At 37.7% G+C, this 17,142-nt stretch overlaps 1 protein-coding gene across 20 annotated transcripts in view; it reads right to left on the bottom strand.

Annotated features, from left to right (window-relative positions):
* LOC118530557 (zinc finger protein 782-like) overlaps positions 1-16,820 on the bottom strand; it is a 120,824-nt gene extending 104,004 nt beyond the window's left edge. For 2 of the 20 annotated variants that reach the window (XM_078062293.1, XM_078062302.1), the window contains exons 1-3: positions 16,342-16,765; positions 15,738-15,888; positions 964-1,090 (exon numbers count right to left, since the gene is read on the bottom strand). In XM_078062293.1, the coding sequence (XP_077918419.1) occupies positions 964-1,090; positions 15,738-15,752 (142 nt within the window). In that variant the 5' untranslated portion in view covers positions 15,753-15,888; positions 16,342-16,765. The other 18 variants (XR_013443996.1, XM_078062304.1, XM_078062298.1 and 15 more) reach the window with 18 other exon arrangements.
* Positions 16,821-17,142: the final 322 nt, after the last annotated feature.

Below are 17,142 nucleotides of genomic sequence, written 5' to 3'. Positions count from 1 at the left end.
GTGAGCCACAGATGTGGAAAAAGAGGTTCAGAAAACATTTATCTTATAATGGTCACCTCTATTACATAAAGAATTCTTTCAACCCAGTTAAGACCAAAAAAAAAAAAAAAAAAAAAAAAGATAGAAAAAGATGTGAGTTAAAGATTTGAGGAGACACCTCACAAAAGATAATGCAAATAGCCAAAATACACATGAAAAGATGCCCATCATCATTTTTCATCACGGAACTGTAAATTAAAATCCAGTAAGATATAACCTGACCCAACTGAACTGGTTGAAATTATAATACCTAAGGTTTAGGTGAGAATGTGGCTCAGCTAGAACTCTCGTATCTTGCTGATGGGCATGAAAATAGCGTAGTCACTTTGGAAACATTTGGCAGTTACTTATAAAAAGTTACAAATACCTTTACTGTAAGACCCAGGAAAACCGCTCCTATGTCTTCACACAAGAGAAATGAAACATGTCTGCACAAAAACTTGTACTGGAATGTTTGTAGAAGCCTTACTCCTATGGCGCCAAATTTGAAAATGACAGTATGTATTCAAAAGGATACTACTACTATAAAGAATAAACTGACACACAAAACATGCCTGAATCTTAAAATAATTATTTTCGGTGAAAGAAGTAAAGGAAAAAGAATATGTACTGTATGATTCCATTTGTATGAATCTCTAGAAAAGGCAAAACTATTACAACGGAGAGTGGATCAGTAGTTTAAGTGGTGAAAGCAGGAGGAGGGAAATGGCTGGAACAGGAAACAAAACATTTTAGGGTGATGGAAGTAGTCTATATCACGATGTGGGTGGTGACAATCAACTGAATACATTCCTCAAAACTTATCAAATTATATCTAGAGAACTGCTGAGTCTAATTTTTGGTTAATTACACCCCAATAAAGTGATGAAAAAAAAAGAAAGAAACAGGTTGTATCTGAGAGTCAGACAAATAAGGTAAACTCACCCATGGAGACGAGGTGGCTGTAGATCTCCAGCATCACCTCTCTGTACAGAGTCCGCTGAGTGCGGCCTATTTTCTGCCCTTCTTCCTGGGTGGACTCCACAGTCACATCCTTGAATGACACGGATACCTGTAATTGCACATTTCTGTTCAATCTGAACAGGGGACATGGAAAATACCTTTGCAACTAATTCTATCATGTTTACTGTAGAGCTTAAAACAACATGTTACAAAGGATGCCTGTCATAGCCTTAACTCTGTCTTCCATTTTGGGGATACATAATGAATACAAATATTCTCATGCCCTCATTCATTTGCAATTACTTATAAATTATATACATGCACCATCTGTTAACTTGATACTTATAATGTTTAGTGGGATTTTTTTGTTTAGATAAAGTTACTAAAAAAAAGATCTTTCTAATATTTTATCCTATACTAATGTTTTGTCCTAAGCCTCTCTAGGGTATACAACACTCCTACTCAGAGTCTTCTGCTAGGGTAACGGGGAATCAATGAAGGGGCTAATGTGAGCCTTGGATATATCTACACATAACTACATATTTATTTTAGAAGTGATCTAGGGGAAGAGTGGAGTGTTTTAAGCAGCAAAACAGAAGAGATCAATTTAAGAGCAGCCCACCTATATTAAGGCAAAGCAATGGGAAAGAAACATAGGAAACTAATTCTCCAAGAGAAAGAAACCCTGATTTCTTGGTCAGTTCCACAGAGAAGCAGCATAACCAAAGGGGCAGATGCTGATGCTATATACTGAAACTGGAAAAAGAGGTAAAGAGGGTTGGGTAGAGGATCACAGCGAGGCACATCTTGTTTATGTTGTACTCAAAATATGTGAGGACACACAGAAAAGTTATCCACTGCATAGCTGCTTATGTGAGTTTGTAGCATATGAAGCCTACAACAAAGATAAGGATTGTAATGGACATTAGTCACTAAGGTGATAACTGAAATCATAATACAGCATCTGCTGGCTCAGACAGGACATATAAATTGAGGGGAAAAAAGATACAAAACTGAATTTGAGAGAATACCAATATTTACCAGAAGAAGAATAAATCAAGAAGGCAGGGGAAAAGTTTATTATTGGTGGTAAGAGAAAATGGACAAAGCAGACTCAGAGAAATGACCAGGGTCAAATTCGGCAACACTTAGAATCATCAGGATGCTGGGGTGAACGCTTGGCAGAGCAATTCATCGAAGAACAATGAGACAATACTGAAGATGCTCGATTTGTGTTTGGAGCAGACTATATGAAGAATATCTACATCAGGTGGGAGAAATAATTCAGAGGCTATCAGTGCGGATAAGGCAGTCAAAGGGAGAAGAGAGCTATTCTGGCATTTGATATTTAAAGACATCAAATTTAGAAATTTCATTTTCTAAGTGTTTCTTGATGACACAGATATAAATTTTTATCTGCATAAATTCCTAATTTTTCATACTGATCTTGTATCATTAATTCTAATAATTTACCTATAGATACATGTAGATTTTCTACATCAGCAATCATATCATCTATAAACACTGGGGAAATTATTTATTTCTTGCTTTCCGATCTTTGAATTTTTTTTTCTTTTTTTTTTGCCTTATTTCACTGGCTAAGACTGCCAACATTTTTCTTCCCAGGAAAAGTTTTCCTAGTGAACTATGAATTACAAATATTTTTTAAAAGTTTTTGATAGATACAGCTTATAAAAATAAGGAAGATTCTTTCATTCCTAGAATGCTAGAAATTTTAATATTCTTTTTAAAAAGATTTCATTTATTTGATAGAAAGAGAGAGAATGTGAGTGTGTGAGCAGGGAGAGCAGAGGGAGAAGCAGCAGCCTCCATGCTGAGCATGGAGCCTGATGCAGGACTCGATCCCATGATCCTGAGATCATGAGCTGACCCCAAATCAACGGTCATACGCTTAACTGACTGAGACACCCAGGCGCTCTGGAAATTTTAATATTCTAAAATTTATTTCCTACATCCAACAGTATGATCATGCTTTCTTTCCTTTGGTGTTAATACAATGAATTATGTTGATTTTTTAAATTGTTAATTCAAACTAGAATTTCAAATAAATGTATCTTCTTCATTATTTATTAACCATACACACACACAGCTTACTTATCTTGGCTTGAAAATTCATATGGAAAGCTAAAAAAGCATACATAGCCAGAAAATGTTTAAGAACAATGATGTTGTATTTGTTGTACTTGATATTCAAACTTTGTCAAGTTTTAATAGATGATGAGCTTGAATGACCATGGAGCAGAAGAGAAAGTTAAAAATGACTAAAATACAGGTGATTTTTGAAGGAGAAAAAGGATGGCATCTTTTATTTTTGGAAAAAATATAAACTTTCAAAAATGGTATAGGAATAATTAAATAGGAGTGAGGGGTAAGAAAGTTAGATCTATACCTCATACCACTGAACAAGGTAAAATTAGAGTGGACCAAACATATAAATGTAAAAAATAAAATTAATCGAGTTCTAGAACACAACATGGAAAGTTTCTATTATAATGTAAGACTGGGAAATGGAGGGTTCTGGTCAAGTTGGTGACATAGCAAGTTCCTGTCTCACCTCCTCCCACAGACACACCAAATCTACAGCTACACATGGAGCAGTTTCCTCACAAAGAAATCAAGAGAACAGCTGAGCAACTCCTATATATTGAGTGAATAAGAAAATACCCACATCAAAATGGATCTTGGTACACCCTCAGCTACTGGTAATCACTAAGAACAAAGGAAACAGGTGGGACCATCACAAAGATTTGAGAGACAACCAAGGGTGTGGGCTGGGCTGAATGATAAGGTCCATCTTCTACACTAGGCCACTGTCAAGACTGGAAGAAGTGGCTGTTTTTTCTAATGTGCATAAACCAACACAGAGAAGGAAAATGAAGAAACAGGAATATGGTCCAAATGAAAGAACAAGATAAAACCTCAAAAATGTCCTTAATGAAAAGAAGATTAGTTGACTATTTCCTTTGCTGTGCAGAAGCTTTTTATCTTGATGAAGTCCCAAAAGTTCATTTTTGCTTTTGTTCCCCTTGCCTTTGGAGACGTGTCTTGAAAGAAGTTGCTGTGGCCGATGTCAAAGAGGTTACTGCCTATGTTCTCCTCTAGGATTTTGATGGATTCCTGTTTCACACTGAGGTCTTTCATCCAATTTGAGCTTATCTTTGTGTGTGGTGTAAGAGAATGGTCCAGTTTCATTCTTCTGCATGTGGCTGTCCAATTTTCCCAGCACCATTTACTGAAGAGACTGTCTTTTTTCCATTGCATATTTTTTCCTGCTTTGTCAAAGATTAGTTGACCACAGAGTTGAGGGTCCATTTTTGGGCTCTCTATTCTTTTTTTTTTTTAAGATTATTTATTTATTTATTTGACAGAGAGAGACACAGTGAGAGAGGGAACACAAGTAGGGGGAGTGGGAGAGGGAGAAGCAGGCTTCCTGCCGAGCAGGGAGCCTGATGCAGGGCTCGTTCCCAGGACCCTGGGATCATGACCTGAGCTGAAGGCAGACGCTTAACGACTGAGCCACCCAGGCGCCCCTGGGCTCTCTATTCTGTTTCATTGATCTATGTGTCTGTTTTTGTGCCAATACCATGCTGTCTTGGTGATCACAGCTTTGTAACAGAGCTTGAAATCAGGTGGCAACGTGATGCCCTCAGCTTTGTTTTTCTTTTTCAACATTCCCTTGGTGATTCAGAGCCTTTTCTGGTTCCATACAAATTTTAGGATTGTTTGTTCCACCTCCTTGAAAAACGCCAATGGTATTTTAACAGGGATGGCATTGAAAGTGTAGATTTCTCTGGGCAGGATAGACATTTTTTTTTTTTTATTAACATATAGTGTATTATGTGTTTCAGGGGTACAGGTCTGTGATTCATCAGTCTAACACAATTCACAACACTCACCATAGCACATACCCTCTCCAATGTCCATCACCCAGCCACCCCATCCCTCCCACCCCCCTCCCCTCCAGCAACCCTTAGTTTGTTTATTGAGATTAAGAGTCTCTTATGGTTGTCTCCCTCTCTGATTTCGTCTTGTTTCATTTTTCCCTCCCTTCCCCTATGATTCTCTGTCTTGTTTCTCAAGTTCCTCATATCAGTGAGATCATATGATAACTGTCTTTCTCTGACAGACTTATTTCACTTAGCATAATACCCTCTAGTTCCATCCACATCGTCGCAAATGGCAAGATTTCATTTTTAGATGGCTGCATAATATTCCATCATATATACACACCACATCTTCTTTATCCATTCATCTGTTGATGGACATCTAGGCTGTTTCCATAGTTTGGCTATTGTGGACATTGCTGCTATAAACATTGTGGTGCATGTACCCCTTTGGTTCACTACATTTGTATCTTTGGGGTAAATATCTAATAGTGCAATTGCTGGATCATAGGGTAGCTCAATTTTCAACTTTTTGAGGAAACTCCATACTGTTTTCCAGAGTGGCTGCACCAGCTTGCATTCCCACGAACAGTGTAGGAGGGTTCCCCTTTCTCCACATAGGGTAGACATTTTAACAATGTTTATTTTTCCGATCCATGAGCATGGAATGTTCTTCCATCTTTTTGTGTCTTCCTCAATTTCTTTCATAAGTGTTCAGAAGTTTCTAGAGTATAGATCCTTTACCTCTTTGGTTAGGTTTATTCCTAGGTATCTTATGTTTTTTGTTGCTATTGTAAATGGAGTCAATTCCTTAATTTCTCTTTCTACAGTTACATTGTTAGTGTATAGAAAAGCAACTAATTTCTGTGCATCGATTTTGTATCCTGCCACACTGCTGAACTGCACAGAATGGGAGAAGATATTTGCAAATGACATTACAGATAAAGGGCTGATATTCAAGATCTATAAAGAACTTCTCAAACTCAACACCCAAAAAGCAAATAACCCAGTCAAAAAATGGGCAGAAGACATGAACAGACACTTCTCCAAACAGACACATGCAAATGGCTAACAGATGCATAAAAGAATGCTCAACATCACTAGCCATCAGGGAAATACAAATCAAAACCACAATGAGATACCACCTTACACCAGTTAGAATGGCAAAAATTAACAAAACAGGAAACAACAAATGTTGGTGAGGATGTGGAGAAAGGGGAACCCTCTTACACTGTTGGTGGGAATGCAAGCTGGTACAGCCACTCTGGAAAACAGTATGGAGGTTCCTCAAGATGTTAAAAATAGAGCTACCCTATGACCCAGCAATTGCACTACTGGGCATTTACCCCAAAGATACAGATGTAGTGAAGAGAAGGGGCACATGCACCCAGTGTTCATAGCAGTAATGTCCACAACAGCCAAACAGTGGAAGGAGCTGAGACACCCTTCAACAGACGAATGGATAAAGAAGATGTGGTACATATATACAATGGAATATTATTCAGCCATCAGAAAGGATGAATACCCACCATTTGCATCAACATGGATGGAACTGGAGGGGATTACGCTAAGTGAAGTAATTCAAGCAGAGAAAGTCAATTATCATACGGTTTCACTCCTATGTGGAACATGAGCAATAGCTTGGAGGACCATAGGGGAAGGGAGGGAAATCTGAAGGGGGAGAAATCAGAGAGGGAGATGAACCATGAGAGACTATGGACCCTGGGAAACAAACTGAGGGTTTCAGAGGGGAGGAGCCGGGCGGGGTGTAAAAGGGTGATGGGCATTAAGGAGGGTACGTGTTGTGATGACTACTGGGTGTTACACACAACTAATGAATCACTGACACCACATCAGAAACTAATGATGTACTATACAGTGGCTAACTGAACATAATAATAATAATTAAAAAAGATTAGTGAGGTACCTGATAGAGTTCAAAGTAATGGTCATTAGGATTCTCACTGAGGTCAGGAAAACAATGCATAAATAAAGTGAAAATTCTAAGGAAGAGACAGAAAATATGAGAAATTAGCAGATATAGAGCTGAAGAATACAGTAACTGAACTAAAAGCTTCAATAGAGGGGTTTAACAGTAGCCTCGGTCAAGCAGAAGGATCAGTGAACTCAGTAACAGGGCAGTGGAATTCAACAATTAAGCAGTACAGGAAAAAGAATGAAAGGGAATGAAAATAGCTTAAAGGAATTATGCGAAACCTTCAAGTAGACTATATTTGCATTATAGGGGGTCCCAGAAGGAGAAGAGAACTGGAAAGGAGCAGAAAGCTTATTCAAAGAAATAATGTAATGGTGGTGGGTGAATCACTTATAAATCTACAACAAAGGTTAAAAGACAATAGTAATAACTATGACTATGATAATTTGTTACTGATAAGGTAAAAAGATGTAATTGTGACATCAAAAACATAATGTCAGGGTCAAAATAAGAATGCAGAGCTGAGGTATGCATTCAAAATTAATTGGTTATCAGCTTGAAACAGACTGTTATAAATGTAACATGTTTCACATAACCCTCATGGCAACCACAAGCAAAAACCTTTAGAAAACCAAAAGATAAATCAAAGCATACCACTACACCAAATCACCAAATCACAAGGAATGGACAAAGAGAAGAAAGGAACAAAGGAATTACCAAAAGCCAGAAAAACAATGAACAAATGGCAACAGAAGGGACATAACTATAAATAATTATTTTAATATAAATGGACTAAATTCTCTAATCAAAAGAAAGTGGCCAAATAGATTTTTTTTTTTTAAGGTTACAACTACATGCCGCCTACAAAAGACTCACTTCGGCTTTAAGGACACATAGACTGAGAGTGAAGAGATGCAAAAGATATTCCATGCAAATGGAATTAAAAAGAAAATAAGGATAGCTATACTTACAACAAACAAAACAAACTTTAAGACAAAGACTATAACAAGAAACAAAGAAGGCAATTATATAATGATAAGGGATCAATCCAACAAGAGGATGTAACCTTTGTAAATATTTATGCCCAACACAGGAAGACCTAATATTATAAAGAAATTAATAGATCTGAAGGTAGAAATAGACAGGGATACAGTAATAGGTTGGGACTGCAATATACCACCTGCAACAATGGATAGATCATCCAGGAAGAAAATCAGTAAGGAAACATAAGACAAACTACATGTTATACCAAATGGACTTAACAGACATTTAGAAACATTCCATCTAAAAGCAGGAAAATATACATTCTTTTTGGGTGCACTTGGAAACATTCTCCAGGATACATCATATGTTAGGCCACAAAACAAATCTTAATAAATTTAAGAAGACTGAAATCATATCAAGCATCTTCTCTGACTACAATGGTATAAAACTAGAAATAAACTGAAATTACTCCAGACAATGCACAAATATGTGGATATTAAACAACATGCTACCAACCAACCAATGGGTCAAAGAAGAAATAAAATGAGAAATCAAAAAATATTTTGAGACAAATGAAAATGGAAATACAACATACTAAAACTTACGAGACATGGCAAAAGCTGTTTTAAGAGGGGAATTCATGGTGATAAATGCCTACATTAATAAACAAAGATTTCAAATAAGCAATCTCACTTTACACTTTAAGGTAATAAAAAGACCAGAGTGGAAGTAAATGAAATAGAAACTAAAAAGACAATAGAAAAGACCAAGGAAACTAAGAGCTATTCTTTCCAAAGACAAACAAAATAGACAAACCTGTAGCTAGACTCAGGAAACTAAGAAAGAGGATGCAAATAAATAAACAAATTTAGAAATGAAAGAGGAGAGGGGTACCTAGGTGGCTCAGTCAGTTAAGTGTCAACTGTTGATTTTGGCTCAGGTCATGATCTCAGGGTCCTGGGATGGAGCCCCACATCGGGATCTGTGCTTAGTGGGGAGTCTGCTTGAGGAGTCTCTCTCTTCCTCGCCCTCTGCCCCTCCCCCCTGCTTGCACACTCTTTCTCTAAAATAAATCAATAAATCTAAAAAAAAAAAAGAAACGAAAGAGGAGACATTACAACTGATAACACAAAATAATGCAAAGGTTCACAAGAGACTACTATGAACAATTATACACCAACAAACTGGATAATCTAGAAAATCTGAACAGACTGATTACTAGCAAGAAGACTGAATCAGTAATCAAAACCTCCCAATAAGCAAAAGCCCAGGACCAGATGGCTTCACTGGTGAATTCTACTAATCATTTAAAGAAGAATACCAAACCTTCTCAAACTCTTCCAAAAAATAACACGAGGAGGGAACACTTTGAAACTAATTTTATGAAGCCAGCATTCCTGATACCAAGACTGGACAAGGACACTGTAAGAAAATTACAGGCCAATATCCCTGATGAACACAGATGCAAAATTCTCAACAAAATTGGCAAACCTAGCTCAGTAATACATTAAAAGGATCATACACCATGATCAAGTGGAACTTATTTTAGGTATGCAAAGATGGCTCAACACCCACAAATCAATCCATGTGTTACACCACAGTAACAAAATGAATAAAAATCATACGATTTCAATAGATGCAGAAAAAGCATCTGACAAAATCCAATATCCATTCATGATAAAAACTCTCAACAAAGTGGGTAGAAAGGGAATATACCTCAACATAACAAAGGCTATATATGACAAACCCACAGCTAACATCATACTCAATGAGGGAAAGTTGAAAACTTTTCCTCTGAGATCAGGAACAAAGCAAGGATGTCCCCTCTTGCCACTTTTATTCAACACAGTACTGGAAGTCCTAGCCAGAGCGATTAGGTAAGAAAAACAAAAAGAAAGAAAAAAAAAGGAATCCAAATGGTAAAGGAAAAAGTAAAACTGTTTCTATTTACAGGTGACATAATGTTAGATATAGAAAACTCTAAAGACTCCACTAAAATTGCCAGAACTAATAAATTCAGTAAAGTTGCAGTATGTAAAAATCAATATTCAAAAATCAAGAGTTTCTCTACACCACAGTGAACTATAAGAAAGGGAAATTAATACAATCCCATTTATAATTCCATCAGAAAGAATAAAAACCTAGGAATAAACGTAACCAAGGAGGTAAAAGATTTATACAATAAAAATTATAAGACATTGGTGAAAGTAATTGAAGAGGACATGAATAAGTGGAAAGATACTCCATGCTCATGTATTGGGAAAATTAATATTTTTAAAAAGAATCCTAAAATTTGTATGGAACCACAAAAGATCCCAAGTAGTGCAAGCAATATTGTGAAAGAACAAAGCTGGAGACATCACAGTCCCTGATTTCAAATGATATTACAAAGCTACAGTAATCAAATCAGTATGGTACTGGCATAAAAACAGGCACACTGACCAATGGAACAGAACAGAGAGCCCGAAAATAAAAGAACAAATATGGCCAATTAATTTATGACAAAAGAGACAAAACTATACAGTAGTAAAAGGATAGTCACTTCAATTAAAGTGTTGGGAAAACTGGACAGCCACAGGCAAAAAATTAAACTGGACCACTTCCTTACACCATACACAAAAATCAAATCAAAGTGGATTAAACACTTGAATGTAAGACCTGCAGCCATAAAACTCCTAGTATAAAATGTAGAGTTAAGCTTTTGACATTGGTCTTGGTGATGACTTCTGGATTTATACCAAAGGCAAAAATAAACAAGGGGGCCTACATCAAACTAAAAAGTTTCTGTACAGCAAAAAAAAAAAAAAAAAAAAAATCACCAGAATGTAAAGGTAACCTTCTAAATGGGAAAAAAATATTTGCAAATGAAAAACTCATATGGGGTTAATAACCAAAACTCTTTATATAAGAACTCATACAACTCAGTAGCAAAAAACCTCCATTCTGATAAAAAAAAAATGGACAGAGGAACTGAATAGACATTTTTCCAAGGAAGAAATCTAAATGGCCTGCAGGTATATGAAAAGATGCTCTACACCACTAATCACCAGGGAAATGCAAATCAAAACCACAATGAGATACCATCTCACACGTGTTAGAATGGCTATCATATAAAAGACAGGAGACAACAAGTGTTGGTGAGGATACAGAGAAAAGGGAACCTTTGTCCACTGTGAGTGGGAAAGTAAACTGGTGCAGCTACTATGGAAAACAATACGGAAGTTACTCAAAAAATTAAAAATAGAACTACCATATGACCCAGCAGTAGCTGGAGATATATATATATATATATATATATCTAAAGGAAGTGAAATAACTATTTCAAGGAGGTACCTGCACCCCTAGTCATTGCAGCATTATTTACAATAGCCAGGACATGTAAATAATGTAGGCATCCATCAATGGATGAATGGATTAAAAAAAAGGGGGCATAATATATATATGTAATATACATAATACAAACATCATATATATATATCTCATATATATCATATGTATAATATATATATTACATATATGTATTATTCAGCCATAAAAAAGAAACAAATCCTGACATTCACAACAACACAGATGGCCACTGAGGGCCTTGTACTAAGTAACATAAGTCACATGTAGAAAGACAAACACTGTACGATCTCACTTACATGTGGAATCTAAAAAAGCCAAACTCATAGAAACAGAAAATAGACTGGTGGTTGCCAGAGGCGGGGTGTGGGGGTTAGTGGTAACTGGGGGAATTGTGTGAAGGCAGTCAAAGGTACAAACTTCCAGGTACAAGGTAAGTTCTGGACATGTAATGTACAGCATGGTGACTATAGTTAACAGTACTGCATGTATATCTGAAAGTTGCTAAGGGAATGAATTCTAAAAGTTTTCATCACAAGGAAAAAATTCTAACTATGTGAAGTGATGGATGTTAACTAAACTTACTGTGACAATCAATTCGCAATATATACATATATGAAATCATTTTGGTGCATATCCTAAATTAATGCAATATCACACATCAATCATATCTTAGCAGGACTGGTGGGGAAAGTGGAAAATACCTAAATAGGACCCAAAATTCAGAATTCATAAAAGAAAAGGCTGCTAAAGTTGATGACAATAATAATTAAATTTCTTTATGGCAAAGATAGAAATTATAAGCAGGGCCAAAATATAACATATTAGAGAAAAATTTGCAATCCACATCACAGGCAGAGGTGAATCTCAAAATATAAGTAAAAGATCAAAATACAAAATAGAATCAGGATAAAGAATAAACAATTCAAAGAAAGGGAGTGAAATGGACCCAAATCATAAAAAAAATGTTCATCAAACTAAACCGAGATATAAAAACAGGTTTTTATCCCATTGTCAAAACTCCTACCTTTGGTAGCACACTCTATTTGCAAAGCTACTCCTCAGTGCTAACTTAATACCATGGATTCTTACTTGAATCACCTGAATAGCTTCCTAAATTGTCACTGCTTCAACCAGTGCCCCACTAGAATCAATTCTTAAACAGGAGCGACTGATTCTTCTAAAATGTGAAACAGATCATGTACTTTCATAGTTCCTAACCCACCTTATCACTAAATGAAAAGCTATTGTGTGTTCAGGGATTGAAAGGCTCAGTATGCTCCAATGTCAGTTCTGTTAGTTCTCCCCAAGTTGATCTGTAGATCTCATATGATCACAGGCAAAAATCCCAGTAAACTTTTAGGAGATAGAATGATTCTTAAAGGAAAAGGATAGGACCTAGAATATCCAAAATAATTCTGAAGAGAACAAAGTTGAAGAACTCACATTACATTACAAGATATGTAATTAATCAATTACATGTTAATTAAAACATGTAATTAAAACAATAATCAAGACAGTGTGATAAAGGCAAAATGATACACAAAACAACAGAAGAGAGTCTAGAAATAGAGGGACACATAGTCAAATGACTTCCAACAGAGATGCCGAAGCAATTCAATGGAGATAAAGTACCTTCTTCTTAACAAATGGTCCTGGAAGTAATAAAGCTCCGTAAGACAGGGAGAAAAAAAAAAAAACTTTCCTTGAACAGCTACAACTTGTACCATAAACAAAATTAAAAAAAAATTTTTTTAATTAAAAAAAAACTCAAACTGATCATAAATGTAAAATCCATAACTATAAACTTTTAACAGATAACATAGGAATATATTTGTGACCCAGATTAGGCAAAGATTCCTTAGATGGGACCAAACAAAAAAGAAGAAAGAAAAAACAAATAACCCATAAAGTCTGATATTTTGATAAATTTTAAATTGATCAATTAAAAATGTCTGTTCTTGGAAGACAGCATTAAGCAAATGAAAAGATAAGTCATGGATTAGAATACATCCATAAAACATTCCCAATAAAGGACCTGTATCAGAATATCTAAACAACTCTCAAAATCTGGGAATAAGAAAAACTCAATGAGAAAAAACCAACAAAAGATTTGAGAAAAGATCTGGTATTTCACCACAGGGAAGGTAAGATAGCAAATATGCAAACGAAATGATGTTCAACATCATCAGACATCAGATTACTCTAAAAACAAAATGAAATACCTGTACATACCTAGCGGAGTGGCTTAAATTGAAAAAAACCAAAACCAAAACCAAAACCAAAAAACCAAAAAACAAACCCAAAAAACAAAAACAAAAAAACCCAACACTGCTTTCTCATCCCAAACTGACAATACCAAATGCTGGCAAGGATTCAGAGCATCTAGAAATCTCAATGGCACGGCCACTCCGAAAAACAGTATGGCAGCATCTTACGATGTTAAACATGCACTTACTACAAAACCCAGTATCCCACACGCTCTCTTAATCATTTTCTCAAGAGGAATGAAGATATGTGTCCATGCAAAAAAGACTGAAAAATGAACACTTACTGCGGCTTTATTCACAAAGCCAAAAGGTGGGAACACAGATGACCACCAACTGGCAAATGGATTAACAAATTGTGATAGATCCAATCATTGGACAATGGGACACCCTACGGAAAGATGCAACAGCATGGATGGGTCTCAACTGTATTATGTGGGTGAAAAGTGTGATGGCCTTCAATTCCACACATGATCTGCCCTCTTTTACCTATTCAGCCATGCTGCAGCCATGCTGGCCTACTGCTGTTCTTGCTGGTTGTAGACCTCTGGTCCACCCTGCCCCAGGGCACTTGCACTGGCAGCTCGCTTGGCTTCCAGTGTTCTTCTGTAGATACCCAAAAGTCTTCCTTCCTCACAACTGTCAAATGTTTTTTCAAGTATTTTCTCAGAGAAGCCTATCTGATCAACTTATTTAAAATTAAAACTGGTCCTCACAACATGTTCCTTGTTTTATTTCTTCTGTATCAATTATCAGAAAACAAAGTCTCTTAAGTTTACGACCTCCCATCACCTGGATGTAAGCGACATGAGGGCAGACATCTTTGTCAGCTGTTCACACACTAACTACCACAGTGAGCACTACAGGTGCTCAATATACCAATTTTTAAAAATTAAATTAAATTTTATTTAAATTAACATATGGTATACCATTAGTTTCAGAGGCAGAGTTTGGTGATTCATCAGTTGCATATAACACCCAGGGCTCATTACATCACGTGCCGTCCTTAATGCCCATCCCCCAGTGACCCCATCTCCCCACCCATGTCCCCTCCAGCAACCCTCAGTTTGTTTCCTAGAGTTAAGAGTCTCTTATGGTTTGTCTCTCTCTCTGGTTTCATCTTATTTTATTTTTCCCTCCCTTCCCTATGATCCTTTGATTTGTGTCTTAAATTCCACATATGAGTAAAACCATGTAATTGTCTTTTCCTGATTGACTTATTTCGCTTTGCCTAATATACTCTAGTTCCATCCACGTCGTTGCAAATGGCAAGATTTCAATTTTCTGATGGCTGAATAATATTCCATTGTGTGTGTGTATCTATCTATCTATCTATCTATCTATCTATCTATCTATCTATCTATATATATCTATACCACATCTTCTTTACCCATTCATCTGTCGATGGACAACTGGGCTCTTTCTGTACTTTGCCTATTGTGGACATTGCTACTATCAACATACCAATTTTGAATAAACACTTCACATGCAGCAAAACAAATACAACAACCACTATGGAGGACAATTCTACAGTATTTAACAAAATGAAGCAGCATTTAACCTCTGACCATCTTAGCCTATAGTTTCACCCATACAAACATATAAAATTATCAACAACCCAAATGTCTCTTTCAAGAGAAGGCTGGCTAAATAATCAGTATTTTACATAATGGAATACTATGCAGCTATATAAAAAATGAAGATTTTTTTTAAGTATCAATATGGAAAAATGTCCAAATTGTATTTATGAAAAAACAAACTATAAAGCAAGAATATACGGTATGCATAACTGTTGGTTCCAACGAAAACAGCAGAGGACATCATATAGATAGGAACAGGGATGCGAGCAGGAGTAGGGCTTCTCAGCATGTATCCTGGGCCATAGGAATACACTATTTATCCAAAATTAAAAAAAAAATTGACAGCTGGATATACGGAAGCAAAAGGACCAAAACACTGGGTATATGTTCCCTGAACTCACAGGATTTAGTGCACACTGTCAACATAAAATCTGAGCCCACCCTCAGACCTTGAAATTCTAGTTCCACATTTGGGCCAACTAGAACATAACTTTTGCACGTTGATGACTAAAACAACATCTTAGCAAACTGTCATAGGAAGGACTCTGCTTATACTGATAAAGGGTGCCTACTCGCATCCTAACATTAAAAATCAGGATTAATGGTAAACAGTGTAAAACTGTAAAAAAGTAAAGCTTAATTTGATCTAAATCTATTTCTACTTTTCTGAATGTATGGACTCTTCATAAACTTCTTAAATCCATCCTAATACAAAGTGAGGAATGAGTAAAATGCTCACCGGAGATGTGTTCATTTTCTGCACCTCTTGGGAGATTTTCAGGCTCAGCTGGGTGGAAAGAAAGGGGAGGGAGTCAAGAGAGCTGGCGTGCCTCACGGCTCCTCCATTCAGTTCCACAGAGTCTCAGCATCCCAGATGGGGCGCAGGCTCCCTACAGGAATAGGGCGTTTGGGCCCTTGAAAAGACATGGACTGACCATGCGGAGCCAACAAAAACTGTCCACACGAGTCCCTGAAGTGGTTACGGGGACATAAACCTGCAGGTTACTACACTTTTTTTTTTTAATCAACTTAAAAAAATAACAGAAAAAACAACAACAAATGATTCGAGTATAGGAACGGACAAAGCACTGCTCTTTCATTAAAATTAACATAGAAAAAAGACTCAGGCTCCATCTTTACCCACTGTGCTAGGAGTATCATTTTACTCCTTGCGTTAGAGAACCCAGAGAGCGAAGTAAACGGGACAGGACGGTGGACACCCTGCTGGCCCTCTCAGACTCTAACATCTCACTAATCTGAGACTTAGATTTCCCCCAGGGACAAAGCGTGTGCTGCTACTTGGACCTGGCACCAAGCTACGGGCTTCACAGGTGACCTCTTACCTAACTCAGAGAAGCGCCAAGAAGCTGACCTTATTATTACCATCCTCACTTCCAGAAGTGTGGCTCCTCCCCCGGTTACAGGTGGCGGACTTGAAATCTACCTGGTCTTTGCGGCTCCCCCACTCGGGCTCCACCGCACACCCACTTCCCTCGGCTTTCCCCTCCCGCTGCGTGGAAGGGTTTTCCCAGGCTGAGCTGCCGGCAGGGTCGGGCTCACGGTCCCCGCACAGCCCGCCCCGCACCGAGCACCTGCTTCTGACCGGGCTCAGCCCCACCCGCCCACGCTGACCGCAGGGCCTGGCGCGCGTCCCGGGCTCGGGAAGCCCCCCCCGCCCCAGCTGCTCCCAGGTGTTACTCAGCGCCCCCGCACAAGCCCAGCCCCCCACGCTGGCTCCCCACACGCGCTGAGCCCAGCCACTCAGCGCTCTCGCCCCACGTGTGCACCTCCTCCTAGGACGGGGATCAGAGAGGAAGAGGCGGGCGGTGACAGCACATGCGCAGAAGAAAGCCAGAGGACCCGTTCCCAGAGTGCTGCGCGGTGGTCCCTCTGGAGTCGACTACATTTCCCATTGTCCTCTGCGCTCGCTTCTTGACTTCGCGGTATTTTACGCTTTTTGAGACGTTTGGCAAAATACTGTTGGTGACCATCCTTCTGCCCACGTTATTTTAGAGCCCCCAGATGTTCTAGTTTTAATGTGACCTTTACAATCCAGTGCTATGCTTGTCTCTCGATCGGATCCCGACTGAAAAGACAGCAGCTACCACAGACTATGGGGATAATTTGGGAAATTTAAATATGGG

This window comes from Halichoerus grypus, chromosome 14, assembly GCF_964656455.1.
Source record: "Halichoerus grypus chromosome 14, mHalGry1.hap1.1, whole genome shotgun sequence".
Taxonomy (NCBI): Eukaryota; Metazoa; Chordata; class Mammalia; order Carnivora; family Phocidae; genus Halichoerus; species Halichoerus grypus.
The sequence above is the reverse complement of the archived record's forward strand: the minus strand, read 5'-3'. Positions and strand labels throughout refer to the sequence as shown.